The sequence below is a fragment of the Gopherus evgoodei genome, chromosome 3 (genome assembly GCF_007399415.2).
Source record: "Gopherus evgoodei ecotype Sinaloan lineage chromosome 3, rGopEvg1_v1.p, whole genome shotgun sequence".
NCBI classification, from domain to species: domain Eukaryota; kingdom Metazoa; phylum Chordata; order Testudines; family Testudinidae; genus Gopherus; species Gopherus evgoodei.
The window spans coordinates 147,137,077-147,163,046 of record NC_044324.1 but is presented as its reverse complement, the minus strand read 5'-3'; the positions used below and the strand labels follow the sequence as shown (position 1 = coordinate 147,163,046).

At 39.7% G+C, this 25,970-nt stretch overlaps 1 protein-coding gene across 4 annotated transcripts in view; it reads right to left on the bottom strand.

Annotated features, from left to right (window-relative positions):
• The window catches only part of RYR2 (ryanodine receptor 2), a 737,385-nt gene that overhangs the window by 332,230 nt on the left and 379,185 nt on the right, over nt 1-25,970 (bottom strand). For all 4 annotated transcript variants that reach the window (XM_030556966.1, XM_030556967.1, XM_030556968.1 and 1 more), the window contains exons 24-26: nt 23,613-23,716; nt 16,418-16,501; nt 587-746 (exon numbers count right to left, since the gene is read on the bottom strand). In XM_030556966.1, the coding sequence (XP_030412826.1) occupies nt 587-746; nt 16,418-16,501; nt 23,613-23,716 (348 nt within the window). The remainder of the gene's footprint in view (nt 1-586; nt 747-16,417; nt 16,502-23,612; nt 23,717-25,970) is intronic.

Genomic DNA, 25,970 nt, shown 5'->3' with positions numbered 1-25,970 from the left:
GAGACTGAACTACCCTCCCACCCTTAATGGTGGTCTCCTAGACCAGAGATGATGCAGATTGCAGGGTAATTAATAGAAGTCTACTCTGTTGCTACCTGGGGGTTTTAGCTGTTTAGTGGACAAAGAGAAAAATTGAGTCTCCCAGATGCGGCTATGTAAATTATTTTCCTACTGTAAATGATTGCCTACACTTCCTAAAGGGCTCAGAGGACAGCATTTCAGAGGCAGAGGGGAGCCCAAGACTTAATCTATAATAAATAATAATAATAATAATCTGTATGCTTTAGACAACACACAAAGAAATGCCACATCCCTTTCCCCAAGGTAGCTGTCCAGAGCATGCAGACTCACCACACATTTCATTATGGCTACCATAGAGATTACTCTACTTATAGAGAGTAAATCATTTATTGCTGGCAAGCTTAGCTATATTTATTAACAATGTAAACCCAGATGCCAATGGTTTGTCCTATTGACTGAGAGGCTAATATTTCGTCAGTGGCTTCCTCTAACCTCATATCCCAAATTCAATTGTACAATATCTCAATATGTGACTGAACTTTCAAGTGTCCAAGTTTGCTCTTACCTGCTGGATACCATATGTCCAACCCTGCCTGACACGGTCCCTTGCCCACACATTATGAGCATTCTCTGCTAGTTTATCCACCATGGCTTCTTGAGAGGGGGTCAACTTGATAAAGCTCAGATCCATGGGAGCAGGCTTGTATCCACTTGACAACTGGTAACTGTCAAACAATGTAGAATTTGCAATTGGTGATTTAAAAAAAAAATTATCACATATTTCACTGAGAAAACACTTAACAGATATTACATAGGAAAACTAATACATCCACTGATAAAACCACAGAAATATAAATATTAATAATCCAGCTAAGATCTAGGTTATAAGAACAATGCATGGAAAGAATGCACAGAAACTTAGCTTTGGTTTCTATTTAACTATACCTCGAGTGACTGAAGAAGTCCATTTCATTAGGTAGTAACGTGTTATCGGATGTGTAAGTGATTGAGAATTACCAACATCCAAAAAAAGCTTTAATATACATATTGTAGTATTTCTTCGCATACTTAAACCAGTGTAGAGATTAAAGCTGATATCTATCTAGGTACTATATGCCCCTCCCCACAATCACAGTATCTAAGCACCTCACAGTCATGAATAGATATCTATATCCTGGGAGGTAAGGAAGGATATCCTTGTTTTACAGATGAAGAACTGAGGCCCAGTGCAGATTAAGTGGCTTCCACAAAGAAACATGGGAAGTCCATAGCTGAGCATGGAACTGAACTCTGGACTCTTCTGGTCACTATACTATCCTTCCAGCCCTCAGCTTCTTATGGCTTGAATAGGAAACGCCGTAAATAGAGCTCTGAAAACTGGCAATATAATGAACCTTGAAGGGTTCTGTGTTATTTTATTGTTTCCCCATTAGTATTATTTTTCTATGCATTTCCCACTCCGTCAGTATTTCCCCACATGAGGACAGGATTTCAATAACATTCAAAGTAGTATTGTGAGGCCCATGCTCAAGAACCAACTCTTGACATTGACAACCTGGCTAACGAGCTATCACTTTTAGGGAAGGTCATCGAAAGCCTATGATAGGCAAATTTGAAAGTTTCTTGACATTTCCATGACCCTGGTCAATCCTGCTATAGGGCTAAAGAGGGGACAGAAATTGTATTGGTTGTATTAGTTGTGATTTCACTGACCATTGCTAGGAGATCATCAAACTGTTGAAGAAACTATTTCACTGAACTGAAGTGTCTACCTTACAGACACTACAAATGATGTAAAAAATCATGAATGATTAAAAAAACACACAATCATTAATCTAATCAAACTATGAGGACCTATTGCCAAGAAATGGGGGGGGGGAATCGCATGTATTTTCAGTAAAAGCAAAAAAGGTAGAAGAAATTATTTGTCCCTACTACTTGATCAGTGTCAAAAAGAAGTTTATTGTAGACTTGGTAATAAAATCCAGAACTCCTAACTTTTAGTCCTGTGTCTTTATCTTGTTTGTACCAGAGACACTATTACAGTCTATAGGGAGAATTGGCCTCTCCTGTAAACTGTTATCACAAGATGAGCTATGTTAATTCATTACGTCTTTCTTAAAAGCCTTTAACCGTGATTTCTGATATCAAAGCGTAACATGCCTCCACGCAAAAACGGGTATCAGAGCATGCATTTAATTTGAATTCTACAGTAATCAGACCCTGAAAGGGCAACAGAACACCCCCACATCTTTGTTTTAATCTTTAGTTCACTTCAGCTGATACTGCACAAGAAATCAACTTTCAGTGACAGCTATTCCAGATTGTTTTTACTGTGCCCTCTATGTCATAACGATGCTTCAAAGCATTATGCAAATCATTGAAACAGTGCTAGGAAAATCTCATATAGTAATTTTGGAACTGGAGGCTTAAAAAATGCAGCTAGTTAATATAGTCTGATTTTAAAAAAAAAAAGTAAATTGAAATTCTGCTATGCTGATGGTTAGAGTACAGAATAAATCACTTACCCAACATTAACAAGCTGTTGCTGCTTTTTTTTTAACCTGTCACATAACTCATAGCTCTTAAGATCTGCCAACAGACATAAAAGAGCTGAAACTGAGTCTTCATTCTAAATTTTTATTTTATGTGAATATTCTCACTGGTGGGCTGGTTAAGATTCTATCAGTACAGTCACTTGCTCTCCACTACTGCTGCCTGTAGTTCAGTCCACCTGTATGTGAGTAAACCGTTAAATAAGATCCAGCACAGCAGAACTGGATTAGCCTATTATTTTGTTAAGATCTTCTTCCATAAGGAGTCAATTAAACTGAACAACCAGTTAAAAAGAGAAAGAAAACAGGCTGATTAACAGGTGAGACTTTTTTCACCATGATAAAACATGTACCATTTTGGTCACAAAGGTATGTTGCTCTGTCAGAAAACACAGGTCTGGTTTCACAGAAATTATACACATTCAAGACCTGCCAACTGAAATGGGAAAACAACAAAAACACTGAATTTAGACAGTTTAATTAATCCGGATATTTTCTTGTATCTCCCTTGACCAGAGAGTGAGAATACAATATTAACTCACCCTTTTTATCCTAAGATCCTAAAATGCTTTGCAAACATTAAGCAAGCCTCATAATACCCTTGTGAGGGACCTACTGCATAATTCACTAAAGTAACAATTGGGGACATAAAGAGAAGAACCTTACAGTCTAACAAAGACACCTAAACCCACATACTAATAGTTATTTTGAAAATAATTTCTTGTTCAATTTATTGCCCATGATCTGTAGATGCTTTTCTAAACTCTGCTTGTAAATGCTGTAAAACAATATCTTGGAATTAAAATGTTTTAAACTTTGCAACTATTTAAAATTGTATAAGCCCTAATCTATTTTCCCTCCATCTTCCCTTTTTGACCCTGCTTTAATTTTGCTAGAGTCAACTGAAATCTTATTTTTTCAAATAATCATGACAAACAAGAGCTCAGAGGAAGCTTAAGTACAGCATGACTGCTGAACTATGAATGGTAGAACCTTTTGAACACAGAGGTTTGTAATGAAAACATCACACAATCTGAACTAATTTATAGGAGACATAAACAGCATCATGATGATGGTAAATGCAAAAACACAAAATGTCTCAATCAGTTTTCTGTCCAACTATAAAAATACATGTTAATAACTTATCAGCAACACATACTCATATGTAATTTATGTAGTCTCAACAGTTATCAAAATGTATTTCTTTTGTTAATTAATTAGCTTTGTCTGGCAACTGAATCAATTATATCTAATCACTGGCTTCTGTCAATCAATTTGCATTCATGAGATCAATTTACAGACTAATATTTCAATGTTCTGCACACAAATCATTTTCTCAGCATGACTTAGGACAGAGCATTTTAACACTCCTGTTTGGAGGAATCAGTGAGGTGGCAAAAATTTGCAGATGATACAAAACTACTCAAGATAGTTAAGTCCCAGGCAAACTATGAAGAGCTACAAACGGAACTCTGAGAATTAGGTGACTGGGCAACAAAATGGCAGATGAAATTCAATGTTGATAAATGCAAAGCAGTGCACATTGGAAAACATAATCCCAACTATACATAAAAATGAGGGGGTCTAAATTTGCTGTTGCCACCCAAGAAAGATCTTGGTGTCATTGTAGATAGTTCTCTGAAAACATCCACTCAATGTGCAGCAGCGTCAAAAAAGCAAACAGAATGTTGGGAATCATTAAGAAAGGGATAGATAAGAAGACAGTAAATATCATATTGCCTGTATATTAATCCATGGTACATCCACCTCTTGAATACCGTGCAAAGACGTGGTCGTCCCATCTCAAAAAATACATACTGGAATTGGAAATGGTTCAGAAAAGGGCAACAAAAATTATTAGGGGTATGGAACGGCTGCCATATGAGGAGAGATTAATAAGACTGGGACTTTCTAGCATGGAAAAGAGACAACTAAAGTGGGATATGATAGAGGTCTATAAAATCATGAGTGGTGTGCAGAAAGTAAATAAGGAAGTGTTATTTACCCATTCTCCTATCACAAAAACAAGGGGTCACCAAATGAAATTAAGAGGCAGCAGATTGAAAACAAACAAAAGGAAGTATTTTTTCCACACAATGCACAGTCAACCTTTGGAACTCTTTGCCAGAGGATGTTGTGAAGGCCAAGACTATAACAGGGTTTAAAAAAGAACTAGATAAATTAATGGAGGATAGGCCCATCGATGGCTATTAGTCAGAATGAACAGGGAAGGTGTCCCTAGCCTCTGTTTGCCAGAAGCTGGGAATGGGCGACAGGGGATGAATCTCTTGATGATTACCTGTTCTGTTCATTCCCTCTGGGGCATCTGGCATTGACCACTGTAAGAAGACAGGATACTAGACTAAATGGACCTTTTGTCCGACCCAGTATGACTGTTCTTATGTTCTTATAAAGCACAATTTCTTCTCAGAAAAGATTAATGCAATGGTAGTTGGCTACAGAAAATTAAATGTCAAAGAACTTTTCTGTTTTTCTACTGTCTTTCTATATTTTATACTTATTTTCTAATCTAAAGTATGTAACACACACACACACACACCACAAGTGTAAGATATTACTGGTAGTATATTTTAAATTTAATTTCTATTTAATCTGTCTTTAGTCATACAAAAAATGAAACAGTATTCTGTTTATTTTCTCAGAAAAAACATAAATGTTGTTAATTGTGCCTATGAAAAAATGTTGTATACGTCAGTGAAAAAAAAATCTGTGTAGCTAAACATGACACAGTTTTTCTCCTTTGAGTTGTACCTGGAGCTTTAGTTAAATGGAGCTGGAAAGTCATTACATTGCAAATGATATCAGGCAAACATAAGCAGTTTATGACCAAGTTCAGTGGATGTTAGCTGTAAACTCCATTTCCACATCTGCTATTCAACCACCTCAGAACAAATGGGAAAATCTCAGTTGACTGCACAGAAAAGCTATTAAGAATGTGTTTTGTTGTGAGCATGTCTTTAGAAGCTGACAAGGGAGTGAATTTTCAAAAAATATCGTTCCTTTTGTCTTTCCTTTCAATTTGTCCTTGCCTTGTAGAGGACCAGGTATTTTCCCTGCATTGTGTATCTCAACAATGAAGTCTCAATGATGACAACATGGTTAAGGAAAATTGTAGCAATCATTTATAATATCTGTTGTGACAGATCCAGGCCAGTGTGGTACAGGAGTCTGGTAGAGGGCAAATATACTGGTCACTGGCTGAGTAGTTTTCTGTTCCCTGAGTGACCAGAGCAGGGGCTGCACTAGAGTAATCAGGAACCTGCTAGAACCAATTAAGGCAGACAGGCTGATTAGAACACCTGCAGCCAATCAAGGCAGGCTAATCAGGGCACCTGGGTTTAAAAAGGAGTTCACTCCAGTCAGGAATGGGGGAGCCAGAGAAGAGGAAGTGTGTGAGAGGAGTGGGGAGCAAGAGGCACAAGGAGTGGAGAGGGAGAGGGAGAGGGAGAGGGAGAGGGAGTGCTGCTGGAGGACTAAGGAGTACAAGCGTTGTCAGACACCAGGAGGTAGATCCTGTGGTGAGGATAAAGAAGGTGTTTGGAGGAGGCCATGGGGAAGTAGCCCAGGGAAGTGTAGCTGTCATGCAGCTGTTACAGGAGGTACTAAAGACAGCTGCAATCCACAGGGCCCTGGGCTGGAACCCGGAGTAGAGGGCAGGCCCGGGTTCCCCCCAAACCTCCCAACTCCTGATCAGACACAGGAGGAGCTGACCCAGACTGTGGAGAAGATCACTGAGGTGAGCAAATCTGCCAATAAGTGCAGGACCCACCAAGGTAGAAGAGGAACTTTGTCACACTGTATATATATTTATAATAGTCTACATATTTAAGAGTGTACATAATTTATATATTTTATAGATTTACCCACTTTTTAGGAAAACAAATGACAAAATTATTCTCAGTGAGTAGTATTTAAAGAACCTGTGTTGCACTAAAAATGAATGTTCAAAATAAGACTTCAGGAATATTTGTCACTGTTTCACTAAATGCCAGCATAAATAATATTCATGTCATTGCATCACTGCTTGCTGATGTACATCTTTGGCTCTTTTCTTGTAATACACTAAACCACAATTGTCATGCGACATTTTGCCTCCCAGCATTTCGCAAGCAGGCTGGCTATCCTAGTGAGGAAGGCTTTAAACTAGGTTCACTGGGGGAAGGAGACCAAAGCCTTGAGGTAAGTGGGGAAATGGGATACAGGGAGGAAGCACAAGCAGGAGAGTACAAGAGGGGAGGACTCCTGTCTCAGACTGAGAAAGCAGGACAATCAGCGAGTTACACAAATGCAAGAAGCCTGGGAAACAAGCAGGGAGAACTAGAAATCCTGGCACAGTCAGGGAACTATGATCTGATTGGAATAACGAAGACTTGGTAGGATAACTCACATGCACTTAGGAAGGAAGAATCCCATTCACTGTTGCAGAGAAGGGACCGAATGGCTAGGAAGCTATTCTGCGGAAAAGGACCTAAGCTGGCTAGGAAGCTATTCTGCAGAAAAGGACCTAAGCTGGATATGAGGCAAGTGTGCCCTTGTTGCCAAGAAGGCTAATGGCATTTTGGGCTGTATAAGTAAGGGTATTGCCAGCAGATCGAGGGACATGATCATTCTCCTGTATTCGACATTGGTGAGGCCTCATCTGGAGTACTGTGTCCAGTTTTGGGCCTCACACTACAAGATAGATGTGGAAAAATTGGAAAGAGTCCCATGGAGGGCAACAAAAAATGATTAGGGGGCTAGAGCACATGACTTATGAGGAGCGGCTAAGGGAACTGGGTTTGTTTAGTCTGCAGAAGAGAAGAATGAGGGGGGATTTGATAGCTGCTTTCAACTACCTGAAAGGGGGTTCCAAAGAGGATGGATCTAAACTGTTCTCAGTGGTACCAGATGACAAAACAAGGCGTAATGGTCTCAAGTTGCAGTGGGGGACGTTAGGTTGGATATTAGGAAAAACTTTTTCACTTGGAGGCTGGTGAAGCACTAGAATGGGTTACCTAGGAAAATGGTGGAATCTCCTTCCTTAGAGGTTTTTAAGGTCAGGCTTGACAAAGCGCTGGCTGGGATGATTTGGTTGGGAATTGGTCCTGCTTTGAGCAGGGGGTTGGACTAGATGACCTCCTGAGGTCCCTTCCAACCCTGATATTCTATGATTCTATGATTTCCAGAGATGGGGACTCATGGACCCTCCTGGATCTCCTGCCACTACTGTCTACCATTTTGGACTTGATGAATAAGCAGGCATTAGGGAAAACAGATTCGCCAAGCAGTGCTTTGTGTGGGGCTCTCCAACATATTTGAAAATGCACACAATCTTGACTACAGAAGACTGAGTAGGACAAATAACAAATTTTATTTCAACAAGAAAAAGAGGTGTCTGATCATACGTTTCTCATAGTTTTCTGTAACTACTCAGAAAATAGATACTGTACCCTCATCATGTAAAAATCATTACACAGATATTTGCAAGATATATTAAAGAATTTTCATAAATCTTGCGGTTACATTAGCTCTGTGAATGAACAGTAGCTCTTTAATGTTACAGGAACATAAATTATCTACATATCACTTAAAAGTGAGAATATCAGCGGCATCGGTATGCCATTACTGATACTGCCCTCCAATAATGACATCAGAGTGGGAAAGTCGGAAAACATGGGATCCAAATTCTGGCCCTCAAACTGATTTTAATGGGGTGTAAATGTTTTCACTGAGCACAGGATTTGGCATGTGGGTTTTAAGCCAACTCCAGGAGCTCAAGCCAGAGAGCAAATGGATATTAAAATGAAATCCATGGAGCAAAGTCAAAGATACCTTACTAATGTCTAAAATCTTCCCTCAGATATGCATGCAGTTCTGTGTTATGTGCACGTATTTGAATTGTATTAATTACAGAAAAGAACAAAAGTTTTGCCCCCTTTCCCGTGTGATTAGTCAATATTTGGGGCCTTGATGAAATCTTTCTATTAGGAGAAAAAATTTATAATACAAGTCAAGTATTTCTTTGGTGCAGTCCTGTTTATTTACAACGAATGTATATAAAATCCTGTTTTTCTGAATCTAGTAAGAACAAACAGGAAGCAGTTCCCTTGCTTGCCATTTCCAAGCATGCCTTTCAAGTGAGCATTCTGCCCAAAAGATGTCCCCTCTGTTAGCTTCCTCACAGAGCCACACTCAAGCTGCTTCTCTTGCTGTCCGCGTACTTCCCCGTTGCTTTCTTTTTCTGAAACACACACACACACACACACACCCCTCCACTAATCATTATCCCAGCCCCTCTGACTGCAATATGTCCCAGGGAAACCCCTCCTATTTTCCCTCAGTTGCTTCTTTGCTCAGGCCTTCCCAAGTGGCCCAGCATTTTGAGTGATTTTTACTGTTTCAGCTATCCTACTCCATATGGAGATTCTTACTCCATAAAAGAGATTATTTGTTTCTTTGAATGATGGCTAGCACACTCACCAGTTGCAGTGAGGTATGTGATTGCTCACAGACCAAAGACATGCTTGCTGGCAGCCATCAATACCCTCTAGCACAACAATACATTCTTTAATTACACCTCTGACTTGCAGCATCTTCCATTAAAGGGACTCAAAAGTGGCTTATAAACATTAATGAATTAAGCTCACACCACCATTGAGAGGTATTTAGGCAGTTTTACAAAGGGGAATATTAAAGCATAGAGAATTAAGTAGCTGGTTTACAGAGTGGTTTGACCACACTCCTTAAAATGAAGTCAGCGGGAGCTTCTTGTGGTATAACAGGTTTTACTGCAACTTGTTTGTTACACCTCTCTGAAAAAGGCCCTAAGTAACTTGCTCAGGATCACGCAGGAATTCTATGACAGAGTCAGCAATAGAACCCACCCCTCTTGGCTCCTAAGTCTTGTGCTTTGGCCATAAGACAACTCTTCCCATTTCTGTTACCGTTAACTCTACAAAGCTGTGTGTGAAGAATGGGAACATTGCTGATAATCACCTACATCCCTGACTCAGTCTAAAAATTTTAGAGTGCAGTAACTAGACAGCACATAGTGACTTTGGAATTTGAGAGAGAACAAAATAGGAGATGTGTATCTCTTCAAATGGTGACTAAATTGCTCTTTCAGCCGAACAACCATGGACACCGTGGCCATAACTAAAGACAAGTTTGACCCTAAAAGATGATAAGATAGGAAAAATACCCCAAAGATAAACAAACAAATTACAATAAAACCTGGTACACCACAAACAGAGCTCAAGGAGCTGACAGAAAATCACTACAGCACATCCAATTATTATAATTTTCCTTTGACTTGAGTCTGGCCATTCTGGCAGGTTAACTATTCTGCAAGCATCCATCCACCTTCAAGCATAGATTACCACCCACGAGAACATGCACTGAGTGCCTACTCAGCCTACATTGATCAAAATGTGGAACACTATCACCCTCCTGGATCGTTATGAGATAGAAGTATGTGAAAAAGAATAAGTTTAAAATAGTTAAATATGAAAAACAAAATGAACAAAAAAATATTGAAGTAGCAAGTTGAGTTTATTTTTCTTTGAGCCTCACAGGGGAATCTTGATATTTTTGTCATTAGTAGCCAAATGCACAAAATGTTACACTAATAGTACATCTCAGTATCCAAAACAGTTACAGAAGCCAACTTAACATTAATAATACTGTACCGCTGATCTATTTGAATAAGTCCATTCGTGAAGTAAGCTAATAAACCTAAAACGAGAAGACTGTTGAGGTACAAATGAATAGTACAACAAAACAACCATTTAAAATGGGCCAAATTACATTCAGATCCAGTAAGACTCGTGTGCATTTAACTATTTCTGTTCTCAATCTCACTGTGTAATCCTACCGAGCTAATGGGCTCTCTCAGTAGCGTAAGTGAAACGAATTTCCAATAGTCATCACAACAGAAATTTTAAATGTGTACCTAAGGGGAGAGTCTGACCGAGTGTTACAAGTTTTTTATATGAGCTACCTTTGTTTTATAAAACAAGATATCATCAACCAGTTGGTTTGCATTTTGTATCATTTCCTTGAACAACATACTATAAATATACCCGAAAACCGTCTGCCTGGACAATCGCCAGTGAAATCAACAATAATTTCTTTTTGGTTCTAAGAGCAGAATCTAGGCCCTTAATTTTGAAATAACATTTTCAAGCTTGCAAGCACACAGAGAAATCTCTAACTAGGGGAAGGTTCTCTGTGGAATAACAATTAAGCCTGACTGTTTCCCACCTAGAGATCAGTCCTACAATGTGCTGACTATTGCCAACTCCCAGTTAATTCAATGGAAAGTAAGGACATTTTGGCATCACACAGGATTGGAGCCATAAAGATTTCAGTCAAAATGTCAAATCGACCATCTTAAAAAGTTTTAGTTGGGAACACAGAAGCTTTTACAGAGAAACTACTCAGTAATATGCATTATCTGGACTGGAGAGGAGACTGTTAGTTCACCAGTGAAGTGACATCTTTAGCTGAGATGTAAAGATATACATTAATCTTATAGCCTCATAGTACGCAATACATTTTGTCCCAATTATTTTTAAGAATATTTGTTCTAAAATGTTTACAGATTAATCATACTTATAAAGAAATACTTTGGAAAATAATACAACTAACAGTTATGTTCAAATGAAGAAATGAATATTTAGGATGCATACATTACACTTTCCAGGAAACTCCTCTTTGGAAGGCACATGTATGAGATGCTGGAATCACTTCAAAAGATTAAAATGAGAGTGAAGAACTGAAGAAAGAGTAACATAAGGGATAAAGGGATATTAAAAAGGGCCAAAAGGATTCAGTGGGCCAGATCCTGTTCACCTCTCACTCATGCAAGTGACTTTAGTGAGACTACTCACAAGGGTATGGGTATGCAGGACTTGGCCCAGCTGATCCAACTTCTGAATCACTTGTCATTTCTTTGAGTCTCATTTTGCACATCTAAGGGCTTGTCTCTATGAGGAGTTGTTCCAGAATAGCTATTCCTCATTAACTGCATGTTAGATGCTTTAATCCTGAATTCCACTTTCTGAGCTAAACTAATTCTGAATAATGCACATGTCCTACAGTAAGGGTGTCTTCACAGGGTGAATCAGGAATATTTAATCAATTTTAAATTTACACCCAACCTTATTCCAGTTTAACTGACATGTCTAGATAAACTTTTAAACAGATCTCCCATTGAACCGAAGGGAAGTTTTGCATAGATAAGGTCAAAGCCCTTAAATACTGTAGCATGAATGGACGGTATTAGCTTAGGCTGAATGTGAAAGTTGTGATACAGATGAAAGAAAATGTCCCAAAATTCTAGATGTCATGCAGTCTCTTACACTATAGCAGTAGTCACCAACCTTTTTACACACAAGATCACACTTTGAATTTAAGTACAACCCAGGATCTACCCCTACCTTTCCCCAAAGCCCCACCCCTTCTCCAAGGCCCCGCACACTCCATCCCTCCTTCCTCCATCGCTCACTCTCCCCTCCCCACTCAGTTTCACCGGGCTGGGGTAGGGGGTTAGGGTTCGGGAGGGGGTACAGGCTCTGGACTGGGGGCAAGGGGTTCGCAGTGTGGAAGAGGGCTCCATGCTGAGCCTCGGGCAGAGGGTTCGGGTGCAGAATGGGGTGCAGGGTGCAGTTTCTAGGAGAAAGTTTGGGTGAAGGAGGGGGCTCCTGACTGGGGCAGAGTGTTGGGGTGCAGGAGGGGATACGGGGTGCTAGATTTGGGAGAGGGCTCCAGGCTGGGGCATGGGGTGCAGGCTCCCACTAGGTGGCATTTACCTCAGACAGCTCCCAGGCGGTGGCATAGCGGGGCTAAGGAAGGCTCCCTGCCTGCCCTGGCCCCATGCCACTCATGGAAGTGGCCAGTATGCCTCTGCAGTTCCTGGGGAGGCACATGGCTCCTGGCTCTGCCCCTCCCTGCAGGCACTGCCCCTGCAGCTCCCATTGGCTGGAGTTCCCCATTCCTGGCCAATGGGAGCTGCAGGGATGGTGCTTGCAGGCAGAAGCAGCAGGCAGAGATCCATGCCCCCCCTCAACTCCCCATGGGCCTCAGGGGCATACTGGCCACTTCTGGGAGTGGCGTGCGGACAGGGCAGGCAGGGAGCCTCCCTTAGCCCAGTTGCACCACCGGACATTTAGCGGTCGGAGATCGCAATTGATTGTCAGAGGCTCCGGGATTGACCAGTTGATTGAGATCTACCAGTTGGTGACCACAGCACTATAGTATTATTTTATAGAAAAATATAGTTAAACTGGCTTTTTCAGTGTACATGGTGTGACCACACCATAGTTAGAAAGATGACTGAGCCAGCCAAGCAGAGTCTACAAAAATACTAGTATTCCACTACACAGAAGAGAGCTTTATTAAAATCACATTACTGCTGCTGTAGGACTGCACTATTCCTGCTTCCACATAAACTTTATTCACAAAAACTAGCAGACAATTTTTATATCAAAATATTGAAGACGAATAGCTTCCCGGTCATTCCAGTTACACAGACTACACTATTTCTTGGTTGGATACATCTGGAAAACAGTATGGGTTTAGCAAAAGCCTACCAAAACGGAGTTTACCAGTGCAACCAAGCTTTGACAGCATCACTGAGCAGAGCATATGTAATATTTCCTGCAATAGGCCACAAGCTTTCTGTTGTGGTGGCCTTTGTTTCCCAGTAACAAAGTGGGTCCATATTGCAAGTGAGTAGTTGGACTGGGCTTAGTATTGTCTTGGTAGTGTGACTGTACTTGTCCAGAATTAATATTTGAGGTAATGGGAATTGGGTCCATGCTTCACACATTTATTTTCTGGACTCCGGAAACAAAATGAAAAGAAATACAAAAGAAATGTCATCATTCCAATACAAAAAGCAAAAGAAAACAATCAGAATGTCACCATGTGCTGACAGCTGTTGGCTTCATCTGGTGTCTTTGTGGCATGGCAGCTTCATGCTAAAATTGTGTTACTGCAGTAATTATAAAACCTTTAAAAGCATCCAGAACAGGTGAATGAATCTTCCTATCAGGCTCGATAATCATAATCCAACCATTCTAGTTATGGTAGCATGATTTTTCCAACATGGCTCAAGTCTCAGTGTATGATTCAGTTTTATATAGATTTTCACACATTTCAGAATCACCACAACTTCACCAAGAATTACTTTTGTATCTAACCATATTTCATTGGCCATTTTTCATCCACATATATTCAGTGAACCCCACCAATTACATATTACATTCGATGCATTTCTCAACCAGTCAGATCAATCCAGAGTAGCAACTCATTTAATGTATTTTGCATGAAGTCTAAACATTTTGAGTGCCTAATCGCTCATAACAAGTGGCAATTCATTACAAGCTTTTGTAACTGATCATGCTATTAACCTGATCTATTCATCCTGCAGCCACTGAAATCAAGGGAGTTCTGCATGTGGAATGGCTACGTGATTGTGCCCTATAATGCCACATCTGCCAAACAAAAAAGCTATCAATGTACCACTCCAAGTATTAAATTGGGTTCTCATTTAAAAAATTAATCTGGAAGACCACTGACTTCATTGTGATTGCATGGTTATAAGTGACGGAAGATTTCACTCATCTGTATTTTCTACCAGAAAGGCTGTCAGTAAGTCTAGGAACATATGAATTGATCCTTATTAATTCAAGCCATCATAATACAGCAGTGACCTTCTCTCCCACTTTAACACAGAAATCCTTGTTGCTTAGTAGTAGCTCAATGTTTTGGTAGAGTTTCAATGAATTCTACTAGTTGAGTACAGAAACCACGTCTCTATGTCAATGGTTATCATTCTCAAGTGTTATAGCAGGTAAATTAAAATGATGGCCAGATCAATTCAAGATTCCTTCAGAAGACCCGAAATAAACCTGATATAGAGTGTAGTCCAACCCAACACCAACAGAGCTAGTTCCTAATCCTGAAGTCCTTACTCAGTTCTTAGTCAGACACAACTGTCTCTTGATGTCAATGGGAATTATCACAGTAATATTATTTTACTATTAATTGTCTTTAGAATATTTTTTTTAGGGTTTTTTCCCTCACATCTCAATTTAAAGGGTCATTTGTTGGGACCTCAGTTTCTTTCAGAGGCAGTGAAGTTATGGTCTCCAATCCAGTGGAATTCAAAATCACTGAACATTGTCATGGATAGAGTGGCATAGTTCTTGTAGTACCAAGTATGATTTCTTGTTACTTAGATATTGTATATGCAGTTTAGTTAGTTTCAAATCCCCTTTTTCAGAACACCATTACTGAAGAAGAGTTTGGGCAAGTTTGTTCCAATTTCTTATTTTTCTTTCTTTATTCTTGCAAAGAAAATAGATGTAGCCCACAGGAATCAGCAGATAGTGTCATTCTAACTGTGATCATCTTTTTTGAGTTAGAAAGGTATTACAGTCCTTCATCCCTTTTAATTTTATTTTCTTGACTCCAGAAAATAAGTATTAAAAATGCAGGCCCTAGTATTCAATGGGCTGTATGTCATGCATGTTCATATTACTGAACATCATCTCATGACTTCCACTGGATCTTGTGCTCCTAACTCCTTAGATGCTTTTCAAAGTCCCACCCATATTGACTACAATACAAGCTCCGTCTATAAAGGAGCCCAGCAACCATTGATCAATTGCAAACAAGTTGAATAAACTGTAAAAGTCAGTATCCATTACAATTTTTACTGTTTGTCTAAACACCAGATCTTAGTTATTCATACAAAATCATATACAGTAAAAGCTGTGTTATCCAGCCCCGTACCAACTGGAAAGCTCTATAAACTGGCATTTCTAATCTTCATAGAAAGTCCAGTTTATAGTCCAGTTGGCATGGTGCCAGTGGGCTCCCTAGCTCCTAGGTGGAGGAGCAGCCACAAGGGGTATGGTGTGTGGGAGGGTGTGCAGAGCTGGGGCATGGGAGGGGTGTGGGCTCTGGGAGGGAGTTTGGGTGCGGGAGGAGGCTCGGGGAAGTGGGCTGGGGTGTGGAGGGGGGAGGAGTTTGGGGTGCCAGATCCAGGGGACACTCACCTCAGGTGGCTCCCCACAAGCAGCAACCTGTCCCTGCTGTTCCTAGGCGCAGATGCGGTTAGGTGGCTCTGTGTGCTGCATCCACCCGCATGCGCTGTCCCCACAGCTCCCGTTGGCCATGGTTCCTGGCCAATGACAGTTGCAGACCCAGTGCTTGGGGCAGGGTGGGGGCAGCACACAGAGCCACCTAACTGCACCTCCACCATGGAACAGCAGGGACAGATCACCGTATGCGGGGAACCACGTGAGGTGAGCGTCCCCTGGATCCAGCACCCCACACCCAAACTCCCTCCCTTTTAGCTAACCGGAATTTTTCACTTACTGGCACCCCACATTCCACCAACATGCTGGATAAAAAAGCTTTTACTGTATATGTATGTATATGAGGGGGATTTTGAAAAACACCTAATGAGTTAGGAGCATAAGACCCAAAGAAAGTCATGCGATGCTTTTGGTAATATGAACATGCATGACATACATGCAGTGGAATGGTATGTTTGGACCCATGTTTTATTCACTTATTTTCTGGATACCAAATACAAAATCAAAGCAGATGAAGGTGGTCTTGAATACATTTCCAATCCAAAAAGCTAAAGATCACAGTCAGAATGTCACTACATACTAACTCCTGTGGGCTACGCCTAGTGTTTTCTTTTCTCCCTCTTCCCTCCCTCCCCTCCACACACACTTAGTAGAACTCAGTCTCCTCAACATCTTCTTCCCTTATTAAACAATAAAATAAAATAAAAAGTATGTGTTTGAATTTTGACTTACTTCTTAGGAAGTTTCAGTTTTTTCACTTTTTCTTCAGCATATTCATCAGCAATTCCAACATGACAACCTAATGCCAACAGGGTTCTGGAAGGCAAAACCAGTGAGAAACTGTCACTTTTATATATTGGTTTCTGTTATCATATATACAGAACAGAACCCTTATGTCAAATTAGGCCTACAAGAACTACAACATAAAATTCCTTCTTTATGTAAAGATGCTTATCGCACTTCTTTTGAGATATGTTATAAACTTCTGTGTACTGTTGGAAAAATGCTCTCTTTTGAATTAAATGCAATATAAATATAATATACAAAGCTGTAAATTGACTCTGAATAGATTGGTATAGCCTTCTGAATTTTTCCAGTATACCATCAAAAAAATCATGACTATAAACTGACATTCTTTTTGTATTTCCTGATGTCTTATGACAATTAGCAACTCTTATTTTCTCCCAACTCACGATCAAGGAGTGCATGCGACACAGATTTCACTTCCAAAAAGGAGGACTATAGGTGGTTTCCTCCAGGTTGTCAATACTGCTCCTTTGATAGGCCAGAGAACTTGGTGGAAGAATGAAAAAAGGTGTTCCTTTCTCTTAGAGACAGAGCATACTACCTCTGCAGTGATCTCAGACTTTGGCCAAGCCAAACAGCGCACTGATGCTTTATTTTTTCTTTTCTTTCTTTAAGCACTACTCTCATTTTGGCTTTTAAAAAACAGTTGGCATCCTTGTCAGATCAAAGGATCAAATACTAGTAGGAGTCAAAGATCAGAAATTCTATGAAGGTGTATTCAGCTTATTTCTTTAGAAAATGTTTGATTTTTAAATCTTATTGTTTTGAAACAATAACACATTACACTTTTTTCAGCATGGAACCAAATAAACTTTTGCAGCAGCATGTTATAAAAATACATGAGTTTTCACTCAACCAATGAATCACAGCCCCCAAGGATATCACAAAAGGAAATTGGAGGGGTCACGAGTCATTGAAAATTTTAGTATGATATAAAAACATGAAAACCTCACTACTCTTCCCGTCTCCTACACACTTTTCTCCTTGAAGATTAAATATTCTCCATCAGTCTCTCAAAATTTACACACAAGTAAATTATACAAGTTTGTCACTGATACATTTTTACAATTACTTTTATCGTAAATTTAAATGAGTCCTGACAATTTTGTATTTTAATGAATGGTCACCAACCTGAAAAGGATGGGCAACATTGTCCTACGCCATGACCATTTTATCTGATGTAATATAACATCTACTAAAGCATTTTACTGTCCTCTGTCACAGGCTGAACAAACAGGTTATTCAAATACAAGGGTCTACAAATGATCATATGTTGGCTTGTGAGGGTAATGCGTACAATCTGAGGGTACATATTTTTTGTTCTGGTTTGCCAAAAACTGTGATTACATTTTCTTCTTATTATTGTTAGCCTACAGCTATCAACTGAGGAAAGACCAATAAGTTTGTGATAGACTGAATGACTGTAGTTGTACATTATAATACGCTGTAAAAGTTCAGAGAGACATATTTTATTGACTTTTATCATGCAATCTGAGGGCAGGAACTTCTCTCTTTTAAGTACTGACAATTTACAAGTGGGATCACCAATCTCAGTCAACATCTTTTTAGAATGTGTTGTTAATTTCTAAGATGATGAAAGGAAAAACATCAGAAAATGTCACCTGTCTTCTTTAAAATGTGATTCTTTTAGAGAGACTTCAAATATTTTAATTTGTAACCAGTGGGCTTATCTGTGCTAGAAAATATTTTAGTTGATATTAGAGGGGTAAGTGCCAGACCCTAATTTTTCCAGTGTTCGAGTTACAAATTTGCTGTTAGTAAGATGGCTGGATATGTTTTAATTCTGTTAAAATTACAGAAGTGTATAAGTCCTCAAGTATGGACTCAGATCAGAACTTTCCTCAAATTTAAGGGTGTTTTTATCCATAACTTTGGCTCAGACTGATTAAAAGAGAGACCCAAGAGAGATGAAATTTGGATTAAAATCCTAATTTTCCCATCACTCAAAAGGGTTGGGATGGAGGGTTTGATTTGAGCTGATCCTAGTTGTACCATTCTTTCAGGATTTTACTTTCTGTTGCATACTACTGTTCAGGTTGTTACGCAATCCCAAATTTACTTCTCCTTGCAGATGAATCATATGCTTCAACTGACTCTTAAATCTTATTTTTTCCACTGTATGTAAAATGAATAGTATTATCTATTATGAAGCCAGACTTTGTATTGCTTATTTTTAAATAAGAAATTATGTTTGTTGGTCTATTTTTCAAAACTCATGCTCAGTCACATAAATTCTTATTTGCTTTTAGAAAGAAAAAATAAGCTTTGAAATAGAACTAATTAACACCACTTTCAATTGTTGATGCACAATACAAGACTAGATGATGAACCAAGTTACACCACTGACCGTCAGAAAACAGAAATGTAATCCAGGACAAGGGGCTCAGTCTTTTACATTGCCTCCATCTTGCATACGCAAAAATATTCTGACATTGCACAGATAACTATGAAATACTGTATTGGTGATTGACAAGTAAATCTTCAGCTCTCAAAGTGTATAAATGTATATATTAGACAAGAGGCTCAATCCTTTAATCACGTCACTTTCACCTATCCAGGGTAAGACTAAACACTAAGACCGAGATTTTCCATGGGCTGGGATAATTTAGTTGGGGACTGGTCTGGGGATTGGACTAGATGACCTCCTGAGGTCCCTTCCAACCCTGATATTCTATTTAAAGGGGGCAGAGATAGCTCAGTAGTTTGAGCATTGGCCTGCTAAACCCACGGTTGTGAGTTGAATCCTTGAGGGGGCCATTTAGGGATCTGGGGCAAAAATCTGTCAGGGATGGTACTTGGTCCTTCTGTGAAGGCAAGGGACTGGACTCGATGACCTTTCAAGGTCCCTTCCAGTTCTATTAGCTAGGTATATCTCCATATAATAATAATAAAAATATAGGGAGCCCCATATAGGGAGCATCTGCTGGCTTAGAGCTAGCAGTGTATCTGTCTCCTATGCCAGCACTCCCAACCACCACCAATTGGAGGGGAGGGGAGGTGTGTCATGGGAAGGAGGTAGCACGGGGAAGTTGAGTTCTGCTGCACTAAATCCTCCCTGGTATAAGAAGAACTCACACGAGCAGAGTAAATTAGAGCAGTAGCCTTCCTGCTCTAATTTGCATCCAGACCAACTGGCACTGAATCAGGGAGCCAGAAAGGGAAAATTGGGGCCTTGAGTCAGACTATAATTACCCTTAAGTTTACAGTTCAAATAGACCCACTGAAATCACTTGGGCCTCTCACAGATTAAGGTGCTATGGCATGAAACCCAAGTAAATATATTTTAATATTATACCATTTTCAATGACAACTCATTCTTGAATTTTGACATTTTGTAGTTTATATTATTTTTATACTTCATATTTGTGAAGTTGCACCATAATACTATCAAATACACTGAAATAGAAGCATAATGAAAAGAAAAGATGTGGCAGGTGATATGATTCAAGACTTCTTTGGTTTCTGCATCTCTGATCTAGTAAGACTGGTAGAAAACTGTCAACAACACAAAAATTAATTCAAGTGCAGAGCTATTCCTCAAACCTCAAGACAGCTGTTTCAAGTTTTGAATGAACACTCTGGTGCAAAATGTGAAGAATATGACATTGTTGTGGAAAGGATTATAAGAAGCTTAAAAGGGGGGGAGGAGGTGTTTCCTTGCCCTCTTCCTCCCCCCATTGAAGTTAAGTATTAATAGATTTAAAAACTCAGTTAAATCAGCTACACTGAAAGTACCTTCAGATTCAAATCACCATAAGGGACATTAAGAGTGGATTAATGCACTACTCTTCCACTTGTATAGACTAGCAGAAATGAAAAGAGTCTGACACTCTCATTCTAGTCCCTGGCAGATAAATGTCTACATGACAAAGTCACCATGATACAACACAACTACACTGTGTGCTTAAGAAAGGTCCAGTATTAGAAAAGTAAGGCTCTTGTAGGACTGTAATCAGATGCATTATTAAAGCTGCAGGGCAAGCGAACTGCTATACAGTGGTCCTTCATTCACTTAACTAGCAGATTCTATATATATTAGGAGTAATACAAATATTACAACAAAAACAACTAATTTCACATTATACATAAACAAAATGACTTATGTTTTTTCCCAAGGTCAGATTAGAAGACTATGAGGACCTGGGACTATAAACACGTCAGGACCCCATAAAAGCCATGATGGGTATTCAATGGGACATTATTAGCATACATTAAATGTTTATTCATAGATTCATAGACTCTAGGACTGGAAGGGACCTCGAGAGGTCATCGAATCCAGTCCCCTGCCCTCATGGCAGGACCAACTACTGTCTAGACCATCCCTGATAGACATTTATCTAACCTACTCTTAAATATCTCCAGAGATGGAGATTCCACAACCTCCCTAGGCAATTTAGTCCAGTGTTTAACCACCCTGACAGTTACGAACTTTTTCCTAATGTCCAACCTAAATCTCCCTTGCTGCAGTTTAAGCCCATTGCTTCTTGTTCTATCATTAGAGGCTAAAGTGAACAAGTTTTCTGCCTCCTCCTGATGACACTCTTTTAGATACCTGAAAACTGTTATCATGTCCCCTCTCAGTCTTCTCTTTTCCAAACTAAACAAACCCAATTCTTTCAGCCTTCCTTCATAGGTCATGTTCTCAAGACCTTTCATCATTCTTGTTGCTCTTCTCTGGACCCTCTCCAATTTCTCCACATCTTTCTTGAAATGTGGTGCCCAGAACTGGACACAATACTCCAGTTGAGGCCAAACCAGCGCAGAATAGAGCGGAAGAATGACTTCTCGTGTCTTGTTTACAACACACCTGTTAATGCATCCCAGAATCACGTTTGCTTTTTTTGCAACAGTATCACACTGTTGACTCATATTTAGCTTGTGGTCCACTATGACTCCTAGATCTCTTTCTGCCATACTGCTTCCTAGACAGTCTCTTCCCATTCTGTATGTGTGAAACTGATTGTTCCTTCCTAAGTGGAGCACTTTGCATTTGTCTTTATTGAACTTCATCCGGTTTACCTCAGACCATTTCTCCAATTTGTCCAGATCATTTTGAATTTTGTCCCTGTCCTCCAAAGCAGTTGCAATCCCTCCCAGTTTGGTATCGTCTGCAAACTTAATAAGCGTACTTTCTATGTCAACATCTAAGTCGTTGATGAAGATATTGAACAGAGCCGGTCCCAAAACAGACCCCTGCGGAACCCCACCTGTTATACCTTTCCAGCAGGATTGGGAGCCATTAATAACTATTCTCTGAGTACGGTTATCCAGCCAGTTATGCGCCCACCTCATAGTAGTCCCATCTAAATTGTATTTGCCTAGTTTATCGATAAGGATATCATGTGAGACCGTATCAAATGCCTTACTAAAGTCTAGGTATACCATATCCACTGCTTCTCCCTTATCCACAAGACTAGTTATCCTATCAAAGAAAGCTATCAGATTGGTTTGACACAATTTGTTCTTTACAAATCGATGCTAGCTATTCCCTATCACCTTACCACCTTCCATATGTCTGCAGATGATTTCTTTAATTACTTGCTCCATTATCTTCCCTGGCACAGAAGTTAAACTAACTGGTCTGTAGTTTCCTGGGTTGTTTTTATTTCCCTTTTTATAGATGGGCACTATATTTGCCCTTTTCCAGTCTTCTGGAATCTCTCCCGTCTCCCATGACTTCCCAAATAAAATAGCTAGAGGTTCAGATACCTCCTCTATTAACTCCTTGAGTTATGTTATGAGAGACTGTGGCTTCCTACGTTTTTGGAACTGAGTCATGGTTCTGTAAGTGCAGCAATTAATCTGGCCCTGAGACTGTAGCCAAAATTGATGGCATCACCTTATGTAGTTTCACACACCGGACAGAGATTATTTTGGAAACCAAAACGACAGTGCTGTGCTAATTGAGAATCCCATGAGCTGTTCTTGAAATGTTGCCACCTGATTTCCCTGCATTGGATAGAGTTCACCTTATAAGTGGATACAGAAAAAATATTCTTGCCAGAAAAAATTTAGCACCGGTGCTCAGAGAAATGTTCCTGAAGAGCAATTTTTTTTTAACCAAGTATCTGGTATTTCCAAAACCTGTCCTACGGAGGATGCTCCAGGTCCCCTAAAAGTTCTTTGCACCTACAGTCCATGAGTATACACTGAGTTATACTCTCAATATACACAGTATATTTTTCTTAGAGAAAAGTAGAAACATTTCCATCTAAGTGACACTTAAAATGTATGTTGATTCTGCAGTGTCATCTCTTTTCTGAATTAAGGTTACAAAAAGGGCCATATATTTTAATTGGAAAACAAACTAGCAGACTGCAGAGAAGACTGAAACCGACATAAAAACCCCACGACCAGGATGTGCTACAGGTAAGGAGAGAATTTTCAAGGAAGCCTCTTATTAATATATTGGCAGCATCACACTGCAGAGGGAGGATGAGTAATAGTGACCAGCTGAAATATTCTAGCATTCCAAGTTGGGGGAGGGTCTGTAAAATCCACACATGCATGCGCTCATCGGCAGGTAGGAGGCAGTGGCAACGGTCCAGATAAAGAATGCTGAAGTAAATCTTATCCAGCTTCTCATGACCAAAAATCACTGTTTATTGCAAAATTGTACCTAATGAATGAAAACTAAATAACGTTAAAAATAAGGGGTTCCTCCTAGTTCTGTGAGGTATTTTGGACCCACTTCTCACATCTTCTGTCCAGGGGAAAAATGGCTCTCCTTGTCCTTTCATCATTATCAAAATGTTGTTGTGTTGGCGTGATAATCTCAAACATACCAAAGCAGGCAGTGCTAGTCAGTACTAATATGAAGTTGCTTTAAGGGATGGAAATAATTATTTTTTATAATACCTTGGAGAGTTTAAAATTCCCTGGAGAGTGAGAACGGGACTTTCGAACCACAGTTTGTTTAGCTAGTCTGGCTCTTTCTAGTCTCCAGTCTATTATTCATCAATATACCCTAGTCTGTAATTTTTGTATTACCATCCTACATATTAACAAACTTCACAGATTGGATTAGAATTTCTGACACCACAGCTGCTTAGCTGCATGAAAAAGACTTGCTGTTAGACTGTAGATGGTAGAAACTTACTTCAGCGTCTCAAGTGACATTTGTAAATTATAATTTCGTTCCTGCTCTGGCAACTTTGAAAACTCTACTAAGCATGGGTGTTGTCTTTTGTTGTCATCTCTAACCTGAAAGAGAATAAGGAGTGAGTTTAAATGTGCCTTAAGAACTGTAGTAATGATTTTAAAAAAAGACCCTCAAAACTTGGGGCTGATTGTCAGCCCTCCTGAAACAGAGTATTTCTTTGATCCAAAAATAGCCCCAATTTCAGAGCATAAAACATTAAACATCTAAAGTAAGATTGACAGAATTTGGCTCTCAGTAAATAAGACAAATCCATAATGTAATACATTTTAAACATGAGGATCAGTACACATTATTCAGTAGTTCACAACCAGGTACACACTGAAACAAACATGCTGAAATAGACTTAAAAATATTATTCAAAGGTAACCAAGACCTTGAGGATTGCATAGAACTCAGCATAATTTGATAGACTGCACCATAAAAAGTCAGTTCAAATATCATTTAGGGATTCTCTGTTCCCAATTTCAGTGTAGTTTGTGCAAATTTGTGGATGGGACTTACATGGCCCAACTAATGTGCATAATACTGAAAAAATATTCCATACAAACAAGGATATTCAGTTAAGGCTAAACTTCCCCTTCTCTTAGATTCATAGATTGTAGGGCTGGAAGGGACCTCAAGAGGTCATCGAGTCCAGTCCCCTGCCCTCATGGCAGGACCAAATACCGTCTAGACCATCCCTGATAGACAACCTACTCTTAAATATCCCCAGAGATGGAGATTCTGCAACCTCCCTAGGCAATTTAGTCCAGTGTTTAACCACCCTGATAGTTACGAACTTTTTCCTAATGTCCAACCTAAACCTCTCTTGCTGCAGTTTAAGCCCATTGCTTCTTGTTATATCCGTAGAGGCCAAGATGAACAAGTTTTCTCCCTATTCTTTATGACACCCTTTTAGATACCTGAAAACTACTATCATTTCCCCCCTCAGTCTTCTCTTTTCCAAACTAAACAAACCCAATTCTTTCAGCCTTCCTTCATAGGTCATGTTCTCTAGACCTTTAATCATTCTTATTACTCTTCTCTGGACCGTCCCCAATTTCTCTCCATCTTTCTTGAAATGCGGTACTCAGAACTGGACACAATATTCCAGTTGAGGCCTAACCAGCACAGAGTAGAGCGGAAGAATGACTTCTCGTGTCTTGCTCACAACACACCCGTTAATGCATCCCAGAATCATGTTTGCTTTTTTTGCAACAGCATCACACTGTTGACTCATATTTAGCTTATGGTCCACTATAACCTCTAGATTCAGTCTTAATTCAGTCAATTTGTGTTTCAGAAAATGACTAAAAGATGGCCAGCAGCATACCAGGAGACAGAACTTGTATAGCACACATACAAGACTGGCATAAATAATGTATTCTTATTAGTGGGAGGTAGAGTCAAGAAGGGAGTCATTTACAAAACCCTTTCATTTCATCCAGTCATAGCTTTGCCAAAAATATTCCTTTCAGGCTGAAATCTTCCACTCTTAGCTTCATTCTGACATCAGCCTCAATCAGGGAATGGAGCCTAAGAGTTAGAACAATAGACAGGGTGACAGATGTTGTGGGTATTATTTCCAGCTTTGCCACTGAATTGAGAAAGCAATAACCACTGTGGTCTCAATTACACCATCCATAAAAAGAATACAATACTTCACAGGGATGTTTCAAGGCTTGATTAATTAAAGTCTGCTCTGTAATTATTAGCTAAAAGGTGCTGTGTAAGTAAAAAGTATGGTAATTGCTGAACTGAAAGTACTTTTAACTAAACAGATTTAGTTCAAATGTTTTTCAATAAAGGGCTAGAATGTTGGAGAAAATGGATGTATATTTTTTCCTTTGGCACTCAGATAAGTTTGTTGTTGAAATGTGAATTAACTTTGCTTCTTGACAGATGCCAGTCTCTTAGTAAGCACAGAATGCATGAGAATTTAGGTCATCAATTCTGCAGAAACATCCGGGGGAAGAGCTCAGGAGGAGAAAATCGCTGAACACAAGTTGAGGATTGTTCTCCTCTCCACTACCCTTGCACCCATTGGAAAAAGCTGCAATACCTACCCCTAAACCCAACACATCCTTGGGAGGGCCCAGGTGGCTTTCATTCTAAGGCCCTGCGTCCTAGCAGCAGCTCAACCCCTTTCAATCCCTGGTAGCATGGCTTCATTGGATCCACACTACCAGTGACTCCCTTGGCTTCCTTCTGGCTCCATCCCAAACTACCAATCCTTGTGCACTTCTGTAGGATCTGGAATAGGGGTGGTACCTTAGGGGTAGATGGCTGAATGCTTTGTTCCATATGGAAGTTGGG